This window comes from Mustelus asterias, chromosome 23 (assembly GCF_964213995.1).
Source record: "Mustelus asterias chromosome 23, sMusAst1.hap1.1, whole genome shotgun sequence".
NCBI lineage: Eukaryota > Metazoa > Chordata > Chondrichthyes > Carcharhiniformes > Triakidae > Mustelus > Mustelus asterias.
Genome location: NC_135823.1, coordinates 50635676 through 50653777, shown reverse-complemented (window position 1 = coordinate 50653777; position 18102 = coordinate 50635676). Strand labels below are relative to the sequence as shown.

At 42.3% G+C, this 18102-nt stretch overlaps 1 protein-coding gene across 1 annotated transcript in view; it reads right to left on the bottom strand.

Moving 5' to 3' along the window:
* The window catches only part of rsph10b (radial spoke head 10 homolog B), a 65758-nt gene that overhangs the window by 31427 nt on the left and 16229 nt on the right, over positions 1-18102 (bottom strand). Inside the window, exons 7-10 of the mRNA XM_078240612.1 lie at positions 11893-12069; positions 9510-9651; positions 8553-8677; positions 1375-1564 (exon numbers count right to left, since the gene is read on the bottom strand). Coding sequence (XP_078096738.1) covers positions 1375-1564; positions 8553-8677; positions 9510-9651; positions 11893-12069 — 634 coding nt within the window. The remainder of the gene's footprint in view (positions 1-1374; positions 1565-8552; positions 8678-9509; positions 9652-11892; positions 12070-18102) is intronic.

The window sequence follows — 18102 nt, the reverse complement described above, 5'->3', positions numbered from 1 at the left end:
GATTGGACTTTTAATGACGATCTTCATTGATCCTCTAATTGCCGGCGGGCATGTTTCTGATATTTATGCATGCCTGTCAACCCAAATATCGCAAGATGCAGCAATGATGTCAGGAAGCCCTCCCAACATCATCATGCACCATTTCGCGCTCCATCATGACTGTCTCACGCCTGCATGGCAAAAGTAAATTTCAGGCCAATGTTTCAGCTCATGACCTTTCATTGAACTCTCATTAGGCATACGTCTCATTACAGAAATGTGTTTCTTCCTGCCAGTCAATCTATTTCTTATCCATTTCACAGTGCCTTTATGCAAAGTTATCTAGTGAGCAACCTCTCAGCATAATGAGTTACCTTCACTATGCATTACTTCAAACTTAGCAGTTTTAGAATCATACAACACAGCAGGAGGTCATTTGATATTTTTAAAGGGCTATCCAATTAGTATTTCTCTCCACACGTTTCGCTCAGAATCCTAGTGGTTAGCACTGCTACCTCACAGCACCAAGGATCCGGGTTCGATTCCCAGCTTGGGTAACTGTCTGTGCGGAGTCTGCACGTTCTCCCCATGTCTGTCTGGGTTTCCTCCAAGGGCTCCCGTTTCCTCCCACAGTCCAAAAGACATGCTGGTTAGGTGCATTGGCATGCTAAATTCTCCCTCAGTGTACCTGGAGTGGAGTGTGGCGACTAGGGGATTTTCATAGTAACTTCATTGCAGTGTTAATGTAAGCCTATTTGTGACACTAATAAATAAACTTAAAACTTAAAATTTCCTTTTCCTCTAAATTTCCAATTTCCTTTCAAAAGTTACAGAATCTGCTCCCACCATCCTTTCGGGCAGTTTACTCTAGATCATTCTAGATCTCCACTCACATTGTCTGCACCTGTAAAGACTTGATGACCTGTTAAGACTCGCATTCCGACCATTATCTTGTAATTGAGTTTGTATCTATATATGCCCTGTTTGTGAAACAAATCCTGCACTCACCTGATGAAGGAGCGGTGCTCCGAAAGCTCGTGCTAACAAATAAACCTGTTGGACTTTAACCTGGTGTTGTGAGACTACTTACTGTGCTAGATCATAACAACTCGCATGTAAAAGTGATTCTACTCACCCGTTGTCTCTTTCTGTGTCCTCTGACTATCAACCCTCCTAACAGGGGAAACAGTTTCTCCTTATTTATCCTATGAAAGCCCCTCATCATTTTAAGCACGACTGTATCTTTTCATTCAAAGTCTATCAAGCAGTACAATCTTTCTTCAAGAGTAATTGACTAAATGGAAAGTTATTTTCTGGCTACATTACATCATTATTATCATGCAGAAATACTGAGTTACAGGATGTGGTTTTGTCTTCCAAAGGAGATTTAATTACCTTGAAGGATCGTGTCCATGTTAGCCAGACTCAGGCCATAATGGTGAAATTTACAGTCTTTCAGGAAACGCCAGAACTGGAGCTTGCTCAGTAAGAAAGTATTATCCAGTGTTTGCTGATGTCCCAAGCTACTGTAGAAACTGTATATTTTCTTCAGTTCTGTCAGATATCGGAGAGTAGCATAGTCTAACTACACAAAAAAAAATCAAAATTTAAAGTCACTTAACACTGAATTCTTATAAAACAACTGAATTAAAATCCTCAAACAAAGATGAGGTGAAGGGGTAGCATTGCGGTTAGGAAAAAGTGCAAACTGAGGCAAGGAAGAACAAAAGAATGATATAGTTGGCTGTACAGTAGGAGATGGGCAAGGAACACAAGAATCATTCCTTGATAACTGAGTGAGTGAGATTTCATTAACGTCATATGATTAGCACAGGTCAAACAGGTACGTAAGGCAATTTAGAAAAAAATCTGTTTACTTATATAGATACCAAACAGGTAAACAACTCTAATACTGTGACTGATTATGAAACATCCAAGGTAATAATTTATACATCTATCTGCTTACGCAGTATTTTAATGATCACAGGAAGTTCTGTGTGTAAACACCCAATAAATATATTATTTTCTAATTACCTAATAAATTGTCATGATTCCAATCTGACACACATTTATATATTGGCGGCAAGGTGGCACAATGGTTAGCACTGCTGCCTCACAGCTCCAGAGACCCGGGTTCAATTCCAGCCTTGGGTCACTGTCTGTGTGGAGTTTATACATTCTCCTTATGTCTGTGTGGGTTTCCTCCGGGTGCTCCAGTTTCCTCTGACACTCCAAAGATGTGTAGGTTAGGTGGATTGGTCATGCTAAATTGCCCCTTAGTGTCCCAAGATGTATAGGTTAGATGGATTAACCGTAGGAAACGTGTGGGGTTACGGGGATAGGCCCATTGCAAGATACTCTGTCAGAGAGTCAGTGCAGACTTGATGGGCCAAATTGCCTCTTCTGCACTGCAGGGATTCTATGATTCTATGAATTGCCCAATGGTAATAATAAAACTAATATTTGAAATGCAAACTGCCAGTAGCGAATGTGACAACAGAGCAGACACAGTCGCAAGGCTGGAGTGAGATGCATTGAGCTGTAACTGAGCTGCAGATGTGGGTCTGCAACCAGTTCAAAAGAGAGCAGATGAGAGGTAGTGAGTCTAAAAGAGTGGGAAAATTGAGTGTGACAACTGGGGGATTTTCACAGTAACTTCATTGCAGTGTTAATGTAAGCCTGCTTGTGACACTAATAAATAAACTTTAACTTTAAAGAAAAGTTGGTCATGAGGCTATGAAAGAAAAGAAAACCAGGGCAGATAGGTTGCAGACATTTGAGGTAGGCAGGAATACAACAAAAGGGTTGCAGTGGGAGACTGGTGGCCTGTGGCACATGAGATGATGGTGCCTCCAAAGGAGATTTAATTACCATGAAGGACCCTGTTCATGTTGGCCAGATCCAGGAAATATGATGAAATTAACGGTCTTTTAGAAAATGCCAGAGCTGGAGAAATCACATGTGTTGCAGATGCTGGAGAAAGTAATGGGAACTGAGAGTACTCTGCTGGCATGTAGAAAAGGCAGCTTGCCAAAATAAAGGAACTGGGTTTCTGTGAAGGTGCCTTGCACATGTTGTTCGAGTCAGGTTGCAGGTGGGCAAGCTAGGCCTTGAAGTATTAAGAAAGCATGCATTTGCAATTAGGAATCATAGAAATGAATCATAAAAACTCTACAGTGCAGAAGGCCACTGTGCCCATCGAGTTTGCACCAACAATCCCACCCCAGGCCCTATCCCCACAGATTTATCCCACTCACCCCTCTAACCTACACATCCCGGGAAACTATGGGAATTTAACATGGCCAATCAACCTAACCCGCACATCTTTGGACTGTGGGAGGAAACCAGAGCACCCGGAGGAAACCCACACTGACACGGGGAGAATGTGTAAACTCCATACAGACAGTGACCCAAGCCAGGAATCGATCCTGGGTCAATGGAGCTGTGAGGCAGCAGTTCTAACCACTGTGCCATCCTGTGAATATTCACCATATCCACTAGTATTGGTCAGTAAGGGTCAAGGTCAAGGAACTATGCCTATATATTGGGTGAGTAGTGAATTCACTTAGGAGCTTGGTGAACAAGGGAAAGAGTTACTTTAAGTAAGGTTTATTGCACCTTGTAAAGTATGTTAAGTATTAGTCAGATTTATTATTACTGGTAAGGTTTATCAATAGTTATTAGGTTTATTAAGTTAAGGCCAAGTACAATTAATTTGTGTAAACCAAAGTAAAATAAAATTAACATCAGTGAAGTAAAGTTAAGATATAGCTGAGCAGTTCACCTTGCATGTCCTGTAGTATGTGGGAAGTTTTGGATGCTGCTAATGACCTACACTACCACATGTGCAAGAAATGTCACCAGCTGCAGAACCTTGAGCTTTGTTTTTCAGAGCTTGAGCAGAGGCTGGAGTCACTGTGGCATATCCACAAGGCTGAGAGCTATGTGGATAGCACATTGAGAGAGGTGGTAACACTGTAGGCTAAGAGCATGAAGGCAGAAAGTGAATGGGTGACTGATAGACAGTCCAAGAAAACCAGGCAGGTAATGTAGAAAGCCCCCCGTGATCCCGCTCACTAATTGGTTTTCCATTTTGAATACTGGTTCGCTCTGCAGAAGAGTGCAGTCAGAACCAAGTTCGTGGCACCACGAGCAGCTCATTGTACAGGAGGGGAAGAAAAAGAGAAGAGCAGTAGTGATAGAGGATTTGTTAGTCAGAGGAACAGACAGGCATTCTTGTGGCTGTAGACATGACTCCAGGATGGTATGGTGTCTCCCCTGGTGCCACAGTCAAGGATGTCAAGGAGCCAGCAGGACATTCTTCTTGGGAGTGTGAACAGCCAGAGGGCATGGTCCATGTCAGTACCAATGACTTAGATTGCAAGGAGAACGTGGTCCTGAAAGTAGAATTCAGGGAGCTAGGAACAAGACTGAAAAGCAGATGTCTAAAGCAGTAATCTCAGGATTACTTTAAGTCCCACAGGCTAATGGGCATAAAAATAGGAGAATTGTGCCATTGAACACATGCCCGGAGAACTGCTGTAGGAGAGAGGGTATCAGATTTACAAAGAACAAAGAAAATTATAGCACAGGAACAGGCCCTTGGAACTTCCAAGCCTGCACTAATCATGCTGTCCATCTGAACTAAAACCCCTACCCTTCCGGAGACCATGTCCCTCTATTCCCATCCTCATCATATGTTTGTCAGACGCCCCTTAAAAGTCACTATCGTATCTGCTTCCACTACCTTCCCCGACAGTGAGTTCCAGGTACCCACCTGTGTAAAAAACTTGCCTCGTACATCTCCTTTAAACCTTGCTGCTCGGACCTTAAACCTATGCCCCCCATGAATTGACTCTTCCACCCTGGGAAAAGGCTTCTGACTATCCCCTCTGTCAATGCCCGTCATAATCTTGTAGACTTCTATCAAGTCGCCCCTCAACCTCCGTCGTTCCAGTGAGAACAAACCAAGTTTCTCCAACCTCTCCTCATAGCTAATGCCCTCCATACCAGGCAACATCCTGGTAAATCTTTTATGTACCCTCTCCAAAGGTTCCACATCCTTCCGGCAAAGGCACTGGACTGGCTCTGGGGCAGGTGGGACCTGTATAAGATGGATGGGCTGCATCTTAGCAGGACTGGGGCTAATGTCCCTCATAGGGTAACTCATTAGTGCTGCTGCGGAAGGTTTAAACTAGATTCGCAGTGGAATGGGAACTTGAGAGGGCACTCAGATCCGAGGGAAGTAAAACTGGTAAAAGGAAGTAGAAAAATGGAAAGCAAAAGTAGAAGACAAAGCAAGTATCAAATAGGATCAGTACAGAGAATAATGTTAACAAAGCAGAATTAAAAGTGCTCTATCTGAATGCATTTAACATTTGCAAAAAGGTTGATTTGAATGCACATATTGAGGTAAATGGGTATGATTTAATTGCCATTACGGAGACATGGCTGCAGGGTGACCAAGATTGGGAACTGAATATCCAAGGACATACTGCATTTAGGAGGAATAGGCAAAAAGAAAATGGAGTAACACTCTTAATAAGGGACAAGATCAGTAATCAGTAAAACAGGACCTTGGATCAAGTTGTAGAATCAGTTTGTATAGAGTTCAGAAACAACAATGTACCGCAAACATTGGTGGGAGTTGTTGAGAGGCTACCAAACTGTAGTGCTAATGTTGACCACATAAAGAAAGGACATTAGAGGTACATATGATGTGGATAATATAGTAATAATGGGCAACTTCAGATTACACATGGACTTGGTTAACCAAATTAACACCAATGCTGTAGAGGATGAATTCCTGGAGTATGAACGAGTTGGGTTTCTGGAGCAGTACACTGAGGAGCCAACTAGGGATTGGGCTATTTTTGATTTAATGCTATGTAATGAGAACCTCGTGGTAAAGGAGCCTTTGTGAAATAGTAACCATAATATGATAGAATTTTGCATTAAGTTTGAAAATTGAAAATTGAAATTTGAAAATTGAGAGAGCATTCTGAAAATAGCATCTTCGATCTGAAGAAAGGAAATTATGAAGGTATGAGGGGCATGTTGGCTTTAGTGCATTGGGAAAATACACTAAAAGATTTGATGGCAGACAGGCAATGGCTAGTATTTAAAGAAATACTCCAAGATCTACAACAGATATGCATCCCTCTAAGGGATAAACAGTGAAAGTGAAAGGTAAAACAATCATGGTTAACAAAACAAGTTAAAGATTGCATTAAATCAAAGGAAGTGGCATATAAGGATGCCAGAGAGAGTGGTAAACCTAAGGATTTGGAACACAGCAAAGGAGCACCAAGATACAGATTAAGAAATTGAAAAGAGAATATGAATGCAAATGAGCAAGGGACATAAAGGCAGACTGTAAAAGCTTCTTTAGGTATGTGAAAAGGAAAAGACCAAATAGGACAAATGTGGGCTCAATACTGGTGGGAACAAAGAAATGGCAGAGAAACTAAACAGTTACTTTGCATCTGTTTTCATAGAAGAAGATACAAAAATCTCCCAGACATACTAAGTGATCAAGGGACTTGTGAAACTGAGGAACTGAAATAAATTAGTTTAAGAGTACTTGAAAAGTTAACTGGATTGAAGGTTGATAAGTCCCCTGAACCAGATGAGCTTCTTCCCAGAGCGTTGTGGGAGATGGCTAGAGGGATAGTGGATGCATCATGGTTATCTTTCAAAATTCTATAGATTCTGGAAACATTCTTGGAGTTTGGAAAGTAGCAAATGTAACCCCACCAAGTTAAGAAGGGAGGGAGAGGAAGAATGGCGAACAAGAAACCTGTTAGCTTAACATAGTAGGGAAAAATATTAGAATCTATTGTAAAGGATGTGATAACTGGACATTTAGAAAATAATGGTAAAATTGGACAGAGTCAAGATGGAGTTTTGAAAGGGAAATAATGTTTGACAAATTTGTTGGGGTTTTTTGAGGATATTACTTGTTGCATTGATAAAGGAGGACCAGCAGATGTGGATTTGGATTTTCAGAAGGCTTTTGATAAGGTCGGACACAAAGAAGGTTAGTAAATAATAGTAAAGCACATGGGATTTGGGGGAAATATACCAGTATGGATTGAGAATTGGTAAACAAAATAAATTAAAATTGGTTAAATGAATGGGAATCATTGGCCAGGAAAACATGTACCTGGTCTCAAACCCAACCCAACAGCTGCCTGGTTTCAACCTTCCTCGGAAAGAGTGGTCCACCCCCAACAGGTTCTGGACCAGCCGCGGCCCCTGCTTGGCCAACCTCCACAGATGGGACATTAGTGCAAGCCCCCCTATGTGCCTGTAGGAGAGAGCAAAGTATGCACCACATCACAGAAGAGCGTCCAACCCACGGACTCAGTGGAGGCCTATCTGCACTTAACATAGCAGGACCAGAAGAGACTGCTTGGCTTGGGGACTTTGCATTTACTAAATAAATAAATTGGTTAACAGACACATTGCGGAAAATAGGAATAATCAAGTCATTCTCAGGATGGCAGGCTGTTACTAGGGGGAGGATCAGTGTTAGGTCCACAGCTGTCCATAATCCATATAAATAATTTGGATGCGGGACCAACTGTAATATTTCCAAATTTGCTAATGACACCAAACTTGGAGGGAGCATAAGTTGTGAGGAGGATGCAAGAGGCTTCAGGAAGATTTCGACAGGCTAAGTGACTGGGCTAGAATACAGCAGATGGAATATAATGTGAATAAGTGTGAAGTCATTCACTTTGGTAGAAAAAAACAATATTTCTTAAGTGGTGAGAGGTTGGGAAGTGTGGGTGTGCAAAGGAACCTGAATGTCCTTGTTTGTGAGTCACTAGAAGTTAGCATGAAGGTGCAGCAATCAATTAGGAAGCCAAATAGTATGTTGGCCTTCATCATAAATGGATTTGAGTTCAGGAGCAAAAATATCTTGGTGCAGTTGTATAGAGTCTCGGTGAAGCCTTATCTGAAGCATTGTGTACAGTTTTGGCCCCCAATATCTAAGGAGGGATGTACTTGCCATAGAGGGAATGCAACAGAGGTACACCAGGTTAATCCCTGCAATGACAGGATTGTCTTATGAAGAGAGATTGAGGAAATTGGGTCTGTATTCCCTAGAGTTTCGAAGAATGAGGAGTGACCTCGTTGAAACTTACCAAATTCTTACAGGGCGTGACAGGATGGTTGCAGATGTTTCCCTTGGTTGCTGAGTCTAAAACTAGGGGAAGGGTAGGCCATTTAAGGATGAGATGAGGAAGAACCTCTTCACTCAAAGGGTGATTAATCATTGGAATTCACTACCCCAGAGGGTTGTGAATGCTCAATCACTGAGCTTGTTCAAGATAGAAACCATTAGATTTTTGGAGACTAATGACATCAAGGAGATAATGTGGGAAAGTGGCATTGAGGTAGATGATCAGACCATGATCTAATTAAATGGCGGAACAGGCCCGACAGGCTGAATGGCTCAGTCCTGTTCCTAAGTTCCTATGGAAGCAAATATTTATATTAAATAAATAAAAGTTCTTTTCAGGCTAAGGTTCTGCATTCTGTAACCTTCTTGAGTTTCCATTTACCTGTGTAAGCTCATTTTGTCTGTCTTTCTCTGGGATCATGTTCAAAAGAGAAGCAATATCAAGTTCCACGTTACGCTCCAGAACTGATTTAATGGCACCCTTTGAACCACCTGTTTTGATGTTATCTATCATAGAAAATAATATTCAACTTTTATTCCTTTTCAGATTTTTAAATCATTTGTTAATGCTATCTATGTACATATCTTAAAATGTTTTAAATATTACAGGGACTTCCCATGCTTACAATATGGTCACATTACTACTATTTCCATTAATACCTGTGTTTCACGCTAGAGGCGTCACCTGAAGATGTAAGGTACCTTTATAATTACACTTACATTTCAGCCTCCTGAAGCTACTCCTGTGCAAGTAGGTAGCTTTTGAATAGGTTAAAAACAGGTCGATTATATTTAGCTGTCATGGATTGATTTCTCCTTAGTGACGAGTCTTCAAACATTTTTCAACCTGCATGTAAATTTTCTTCGGTTTCTTTCTCTTCTGCTGCTTGTTCAAAAAAATCTCTGCTGCTACTGCCCCAAAACATTTGCATCCTGACACACCCGGCCCCAAGCCCCTCCCCCCCAAACCCTCACCCCAGCTGCTGCCAGATTCAGCAACTCTGATACTGCAAAATTCCCTAACCTGACCCTAACAGCATGTTCTCCCACACCAGCAACTTCCTTTGCTGGTTTCACAGCATCAAGTTGGTAAACTGGTAGATGCAACGCACATAATGGCAAAAGTGACTCATGTAATTTAGTAATAATGACACATGCCATAGATATGCCATTACAATGGCGCAAGTTTGCAACGAGATGAATACCCAGAGTTTCATTTCTGAAGTACTCACCAACAGCATGGTGGGGAAAGAAGAAAATGTCGCTAATGCTTATACAGAGGATTCAAAACTAATCCTTTTCACGAATTGTAGATCAATCTCTCTGCAAAACTTCTTACCAGTTTCAAGTGGTGATTGGGTACGTATAGAACTGAGGTCCGGTGTGTTCATTCCATCAATTGAAAAGTTAGGAAATTCTATCATACGATCTTCAAAAAACTCTCCTTCAAAAGTACGACCATTCTTAAATGTGAATACTCCCTAATATTATGAAAGGTAGAAGACCTGATTTAATTAACCAGACTAAATCAGTCTGAAAATAGTGTATTGGTAAACTGTTGCCTAGGACAACAATCAGGAGAAACCATGATGCATTTTAACAGAACTTTTGTCTTTTTTTAACAGATGCAAGAAAGATAGCAATTTATGTATCAATTTTACAGATGATTTGTATAATTTTTGAGGGAGCGGAATTGTTATCTAGCTACAGAATACTTTACTTAAATTGAGCTTTTTAAAATTCTTTTACGGAATGTGGGATGTTGCCCATCCCCAGTTGCCCTTGAGTCAGTAGTAGTCAGCCACCTTCCTGATTGGCTGCATTCCATGTGGTGTAGGTACACCCACAATGCTGTTAGGAAATGAATTCCAAGATTTTATCTAGTGACAGTGAAGGAACAATGACATATTTCCAAATCGTGATGGTGCATGGGAACTTGCAGGTCTTCACATGTGTCTGCTGCCCTTACCCTTCTAGGTAGCAGTGGTCACACATTTGGAAAGTGCTGTCAAAGTAGCCTTGGTGAGTTGCTGCAGTGCATCTTGTACATGGTACATACTACTGTCACTGTGCATCAGTACTGTTGGGGGAGGGTATGTTTAGATTGATCATTGGGGTGCCAAGTAAGCATGCTGCTTTGTTTTGGATGGTGTTAAGCTTCTCAAATGTTTTTGGAACTGCACTCCGTCCATGACATCTGTTTTTTGTGGACAGGACATAGAACAAAAGAACAAAGAAAATTACAGCACAGGAACAGGCCCTTTGGCCCTCCAAGCCTGCACCGACCATGCTGCCCGACTGAACTAAAGTCCCCTTCCGGGGGACCATATCCCTCTATTCCCATCCTATTCATGTATTTGTCAAGACGCCCCTTAAAAGTCACTATCATATCTGCTTCCACTACCTCCCCCAGCAGCGAGTTCCAGGAACCCACCGCCTTCTGTGTAAAAAACTTGCCTCGTTCATCTTCTTTAAACCTTGCCCCTCGCACCTTAAAGGGATATGGGCCAAATGCAGGCAATTGGGATTAGCTCAGGGTTTTTTTTAAAAAAAGGGCAGCATGGACAAGTTGGGCCGAAGGGCCTGTTTCCATACTGTAAACCTCTATGACTCTATGACTTTAAACCTATGCCCCTGAATAACTGACTCTTACACCCTGGGAAAAAGCTTCTGACTATCCACTTTGTCCATGCCCCTCATAATCTTGGAGAACATAGTTGGGTAATTTTCCATATTGTCCAGTAGATGTTTAACTGGATGTGGCAGGACTGCAAAGCTTTGATCTGATCTGTTGGTTGTGGGATTGTTCTGTCTATCACATGTTGCTCCTGCTGTTTAATGCTAGTCCTGTGTTGTAGCTTTACTAGGCTGATGACACTTCATTTTTAGGTGCTACTCCTGGCATGCCTTCCTGCATTCCTAATTGAATCTGCTTGATTTGCATTTAGCACACTCTCCTATAAGTTAGAAAATTGTGGGTTCATGTCCCACTCCAGGGATTTGAGGACATCATGAAGGCTGATATTTCAAGGAATTCTGGGTAAAATTCCTTTTCGATTGACGAGCAGAGAAAGCTTGTTTTTGTCCATAATGATCAAACTGATAATCAAATATTTCACACTTTCCCACAATGTTATTCCTGCTTTCTACCCTCAGAACAAAAAAGGCAATATCCCATTTATCACTGAAAAAAGCATTTCATTCCCTTGATCTTTTCAAAGACCATCTAATCTTTTTTTAAAAATAGCTAATAGGCTTCCCACCCAAAGTCATTTCCTTAAAATAATACCATTAAAATGGAAATACATATCTTTATTTACAAGATCAATAAAAAAGCAAAATAACCTTTAATTAAAGCAAAATATTGCAGATGCTGGAAATCTGAAATAAAAACAGAAAATGTTGGAAAAACTCAGCAAGTCTGGCAGCATCTGTGGAGAGAGAGACAAGAGTTAACATTTCGAGTCCATATGAAGAAGAGTCATACAGACATGAAATGTTAATTCTTGTTTCTCGCTCCACAGATGCTACCAGACCTGCTGAGCTTTTCCAGCATTTTCTGTTTTTATTGTAAATAATGTTAAATCTGAAGTAAATAATGCTGGAAATACTCACCTGGTCAGGCAGTGGAGAGAGAAACAAAGTTATAGGTTTCAGGTCTGAGACCTTTTATCAGAGGGTTTTGCTGCTTTGAGAGAGATTACAGATTTAAAATAAATTACCAAACCATGCTTCTTATTAGCCACCCATTCTCCAGAGTACACAGCTCCATTGGCATAGAAGAATTTTCCTTGCCCTTGCCGGGCTCCCATCACAAACTCCCCTACATATTGGTTCCTCTGTGGATACTGACTACCTGGCAGCCGCTGCAGAATCCATGTGTGGGTGCCAAATCCGTGCTGAAACAAAAAGAAGTTTATTGGAAAAGCTTCAAATCAGCTCATTTAAGAGAATATAAAGTTTGTTTCCAATGCATTATGGCTAATCACTGACTATGCCCTTCTGTTAATTATGGACAACATGGTGAATATTTGTTACTATTTTTTACTGCCAGCTGCTAGCAATATATGCCTGTTACTTCTGACAATCCATGCCCAATAATTGCATGCACCACTGCATATACACACCAGCACACTGGTTAAAGCAGCCATACAGACACAGTTCCAGGATTTTGACACAGCAATATCTTTTCAAGTCAAGATGGTAAGTGGCTTGGGGAGGAACCCCCAGGTGGTGGTGTCCCCATGTGTCTGCTGCACTTGTCCTTCAAGATGGTAGCAATTGTGGGTTTGGAAGGCGCTGCCTAAGGAACCTTGATGAGTTTCTGCAAAGCATCTCGTAGATGGTCCACATTGCTGCTACTGTGCATCGGTGGTGAAGGGAGTGAATGTTTGTGGAAGGGTGCCAACCAGGTAGGCGCTTTGTCCTGGATGCTGTCAAGCTTCTTGAATTTTGTTGGGGCTGCACTCATCCAGGCAAGTGGAGAGTATTCTATCACAATCCTGACTTTTGCCTTGTAAATGGTGGAGAGGCTTTGGGGAGTGAAGAGGTGAGTTACTCACCACAGGATTCTTGGATTCTGACCTGCTCTTGCAGCCACAATATTTATATGGCTAGTCCTGTTTCGTTTCTGGTTAATTGTAACCGCCAGAATGTTGATAGTGGGGGATTCAGCAATGGTAATGCCATTGAATGTCAAGGGGTGATGGTTGGATTCTCCCTTGTTGGCGTGAATGCTACTTGCCATTTGTCAGTCCAAGCCTAGTTATTGCCCAGGTCTTTTTGCATTTGGACATGGACTGTTTCAGTATCTGAGGAGTTACAAATAGTGCTAAACATCACGTAATCATCAGTGAACATACTCACTTATGACTTCTGATGGAGGGAAGGTCACTGATGAAGATGGTTGAGCCGAGGACTCTACCCTGTGGAACTTCTGCAGTTATGTCCGGGAGCTGGGATGATTGCCCTCCAACAACCACAACCATTTTCCCTTGTGATAGGTATGATTCCAACCAGCAAAGAATTTTCCCTCTGATTCTAATTGACTGTCACTGAATGGCTGCAGGGCATCCTGAAGAGGGAGGGTGATAAGACAGAGGTCATGGTACATGTTGGTACCAATGACATAGGTAGAAAGAGGGATGAGGTCTTGCACCAAGAATTCAGGGAGTTAGGCAATTGACTAAGGAGCAAGACATCTCGGGTTGTAATCTCTGGATTACTCCCAGTGCCACAAGCTAGTGAGTACAGAAATAGGAGAATAGCACAGATGAATGCATGGCTTAAGAGTTGGTGTAGGAGGGAGGGTTTTAGATTCCTGGACGACTGGGACCGTTTCTGGGGAAGGTGGGACCTGTACAAGGGGGACAGTCTACATATGAACCAGAGCAGGACTAACATCCTTGCTGGTGGGTTTGCTAGTGCTGTTGGGAAGAGTTTAAACTAGTTTGGCAGGGGGAGGGGACCCAGACTGTTAGCAGAATAGGGACACAGTATAACATAGAAAAGCAATCAGGTCAGAAGGAATACAGCGGTAGTAAGTTTCAAGGGAGTAAGACAAGGCTGGAGGGCCTCTACTTCAATGTCAGGAGTATTAAAGGTAAAACGGAATGAGTTAAGGGTGAGAATTGACACATGTAATTATGATATAATAGCCATCACAGAGACGTGGTTGAGTGAGAGGCAGGATTGGCACTCAACGTCCTGGGATATAGAATCTTCAGGGGAGACAGAGGAAGGGGTAAAAGAGGAGGAGACATTGCATTATTAGTTAAGGAGGCAGTTACTGCAGTAAGGAGAGATGATATCTTGGAGGGGGCATCAAATGAAGCTTTGTGGGTAGAACTTAGTAATAAAGAAGGGACAGCTACGTTGCTAAGTGTTTATTATAGACCCCCCAGATAGTCAGCGGGATATTGAAGAGCAAATATGTGCACAATTCGCAGAGGGATGTAAAAATAATAAGAGGATAATTATTTTAGGCGATTTCAACTTTCCCAACATTAATTGGGATAGCCATCATGTTAAGGGCTTAGATGGAGTAGAGTTCTTAAAATGTATACTGGAAGACTACTTAGGTCAATATGTAGAAGATCTAACAAGGGAAGGAGCTGTGCTGGATCTAATTCTGGGGAATGAAGCCGGACAGGTGGTTGATGTGTTGGTGGGGGAGCATTTTGGTGATAGTGACCACAACACGGTTCAATTCAAATTTGTTATGGACAAAGAAATTAACAAGTTGCAGAAAAAGCTTTTGGATTGGGGGAGAGTAGATTTTAACAAAATTAGGCAGGACTGGAACAAATTACTTGTGGGGAAATCTACAGAAGAACAGTGGGGGGTGTTCAAAGATGAAATGGGGAGGGTACAGGCCCAACATGTTCCCTCCAGGGTAATAGGAAGGTGTAACAAACCCAGGGAACCATGGATGACCAGAGACATTCAGGATACAATGAGAAGGAAAAGAGAGGCTTTTAACAAGAATGGGAGAGTAAGTCTGCGGAGGCATTAGTGGAATACAGAAAGTGCAGGATGGAGCTTAATAAATCAATTAGGAGAGCAAAGAGGCGATATGAGAAAGCTCTGGTTGGTAAAAGTAGGAAAAATCCTAAGATATTCTATATCAATGGGAAGAGGATAACCAGGGAAAGAGTAGGCCCATTAGGGACCAATGGGGAAACCTGTGGGTGGAGACAGAGGACATTGGTAGGGTATTAAACGAATATTTCACATCCGTCTTCACCCATGAAAATGAGGAGGTAGTTATGGAACTCGGGGAGAGAGACTGTGAGGCTCTAGAGAAAATTATCATAGGGAGTGACAAGGTATTGGAGGTACTGGCAGGCTTAAAAATGGAAAAATCTCCAGGTCCGGATGAATTGTGTCCAAGGTTGTTGTGGGAGGCAAGCGAGGAATTTGCAGGGCCTCTGACCCAAATTTTTAATTCCTCCCTGGCCACCGGGGAGGTGCCAGAGGACTGGAGAACAGCTAATGTGGTCCCACTATTTAAGAAAGGTTGTAGAGACAAGCCGGGGAACTACAGACCAGTGAGTCTCACGTCTGTGGTTGGAAAACTACTGGAGAAGATTCTGAAGGAGAGAATCTATCTCCATTTGGAGAGGCAAGGTTTGATCAGGGATAGTCAGCATGGTTTTGTCAGAGGGAGGTCATGCCCAACAAATGTGTGGATGAAGATAGTGCAGTTGATGTAGTTTACATGAATTTCAGCAAAGCCTTTGACAAAGTCCCACATGGGAGATTTATTAAGAAGGCTAATGCACATGGGATACAGGGTGATCTGACCAGGTGGATTCGTAATTGGCTTAGCAGTAGGAGACAGAGGGTGGTGACAGATGGCTGTTTTAGTGACTGGAGCCAGTGACCAATGGCGTACCAAAGGGATCTGCGCTGGGCCCCCTATTGTTCGTCATTTATATAAATGACTAGATGACTATGTGGGGGGTAGGCTCAGTAAGTTTGTCGTTGACACAAAGATTGGCTGGGTGATTAACAGTGAGGTCGAGTGTCTTGGGTTACAGGAAGATATAGACGAGATGGTCAAATGAGTGGATAAGTGGCAGATGGAATTTAACCCTGAGAAGTGTGAGGTGATGCACTTTGGAAGGAGTAATTTGACAAGGAAGTATACTATGAAAGGTCTGACACTGGGAAGTTCCGAAGAACAAAGGGACCTTTGCATGTTTGTCCATAGATCTCAGAAGGTGGAAAGGCAGGTAAATAGGGTAGTGAAAAAGGCATATGGTACACTCGCCTTCATCAATCGGGGTATAGATTACAAAAGCAGAGAGGTCATGATGGAGTTGTATAGAACTTTGGTAAAGCTATAGCTGGAGTACTGTGTGCAGTTCTGGTTGCCACATTATAGGAAGGACATAAATGCACTGGAAGGGGTACAGGGGAGATTTACCAGTCTGCTGCCTGGAATGGAACATTTAAGTTATGAAGAGAGGTTAGATAGTCTTGGGTTGTTTTCATTGGAGCAGAGAAGACTGAGGAGCGACCTAATTGAGGTGTTCAAGATTATGATGGGCATGGACAGGGTGGATATGGAGTAGCTGTTCCCTTAATTGAAGGGTCAGTTACTAAGGGACACAAGTTAAAAGTGAGCGATGGGAGATTTAGGGGGGATCTGAGGAAAACCTTTTTACTCAGAGGGTGGTGACAGTCTGGAATGCACTGCCTAGGAGGGTGGTGGAGGCGGGATGCCTCACATCCTTTAAAAAGTACTTGGATGAGTACTTGGCCATAACATTCACGGCTATGGGCCAAGTGCTGGCAAGTGGGAATAGGTGGGGGGATCAGGGCATTTCATGCGTCGGTGCAGACTTGATGGGCCGAAGGGCCTCTTCTGCACTGTAGTATTCTGTGATTCTGTAATTCTGTGATTATGTGACTCCAGTTTTGCTAGTGCTCTTTGATGTCACACTTGGTCAAATGCTGCCTTGATGTCAAGAGCAGTCACTCTCGCCTCACTTCACCTTTCTGATCCTGTAATTTAATTTGCTCTGAGGTAATTGCTGGGAAGAACTTGGTTTCTCTCGAACAATATGCAACACTGCACCTCTATAACGTATGGACTCCATAATTCTAATAGCAGAGATATAAATCAACAACCAGCACTGCCCCTGTATATCTGTATATAATGTAATAGAGTATATTGAGAATCAACATGTATGGAAAAAACCCATCCCTCTCCCATGCTGTACTTAGCACTGAATTTCTAAATGACCGTACAACCTCTCTATTATATATCATATTCTATATATAGAGCATATATACATACTGCTCATAGTTTGCATCTTTGAATGCATCTGATCATCTGTTCTGCAAGGGTTGAGTGGACAGTGTAGTTGGAGCTCTAATCTGTACTAATATGCGTTGTCCCAACAGTGTTTGATGGAACACTACATAGGGAGATTTACTCTGTATCTTTCTGTGCTGTATATGACTCAGGAGTAAGTTTATATAATGTATCTTGTCCGAGTCTTATCCATATTCTTAAATAACATAATTCCCACATAATATTTGCACCAGATACTGCATATTTTAATTAGATACAGAGTGGATTTTCACCAACTAATAGCTCAGGCAGACCTGAAGCCCCATATCCTCACATCTCTTTTCTACCAATAAAAGAGTTACAAAGATTCCACCAGGGTCTGTTCCCCATTCCTGCTCAGTGACTTCAGGATGGGGGACAGTTCAGACAAACTTAAATGACGGGGTTGGAAGTATAATGGCTCCAATGCCATGCAGATGAGCTCCTCCGCCCCCCCCCCAATCCCAACCCACCCACACCTAACCCATCTGTGTTATCTCGGCCTTTTGGCTAAGATCAAGTGTAGTATGGATCGCCTGCACTTGGTTGAGGTCATTAGGTTATGCTGAGGCTTCATGTGTTTCATATGAAGCAATTTTTAAAAGCGGCATCTCGGCCTTTTGGCTAATTTCTTTTCCACATCTGTTACAATTTGTTCTTCTTGCAAAGTTAACATTCCAACATTTTTTATCGGGACAAATCCAGTCCCCGTCGCTGACGCGAAAGCTTTTCGCTTTTCGCAAATGAGCTCAAGTCTTGGAGGAGGATCCTCCCCCTTCTCCAATCAGCTTGACTCATGTAGATCAGGCCCAGGACAGGGTGGTTTTGGTCTCCCGCCCTGTCTTGTCAGCCTGGATCTGAAATGTCTCAACTTGTTGAGACTCTGAATTGGATTTGATTTGATTGAATTGGAAAAGTATTTTTTTAAAAATCTGTGTTATAATCGCTTCTCGGCCTTTTGGCTAAGATCGGGTGTGGTGTGGTCGGCAGCCCATGGTCGGTCGCACTTGGTTGAGGTCATTAGGTTGCACTGAGGCTTCATATGTTTCCTATGAAGCAATTTTTAAAAGCGGCATCTCGGCCTTTTGGC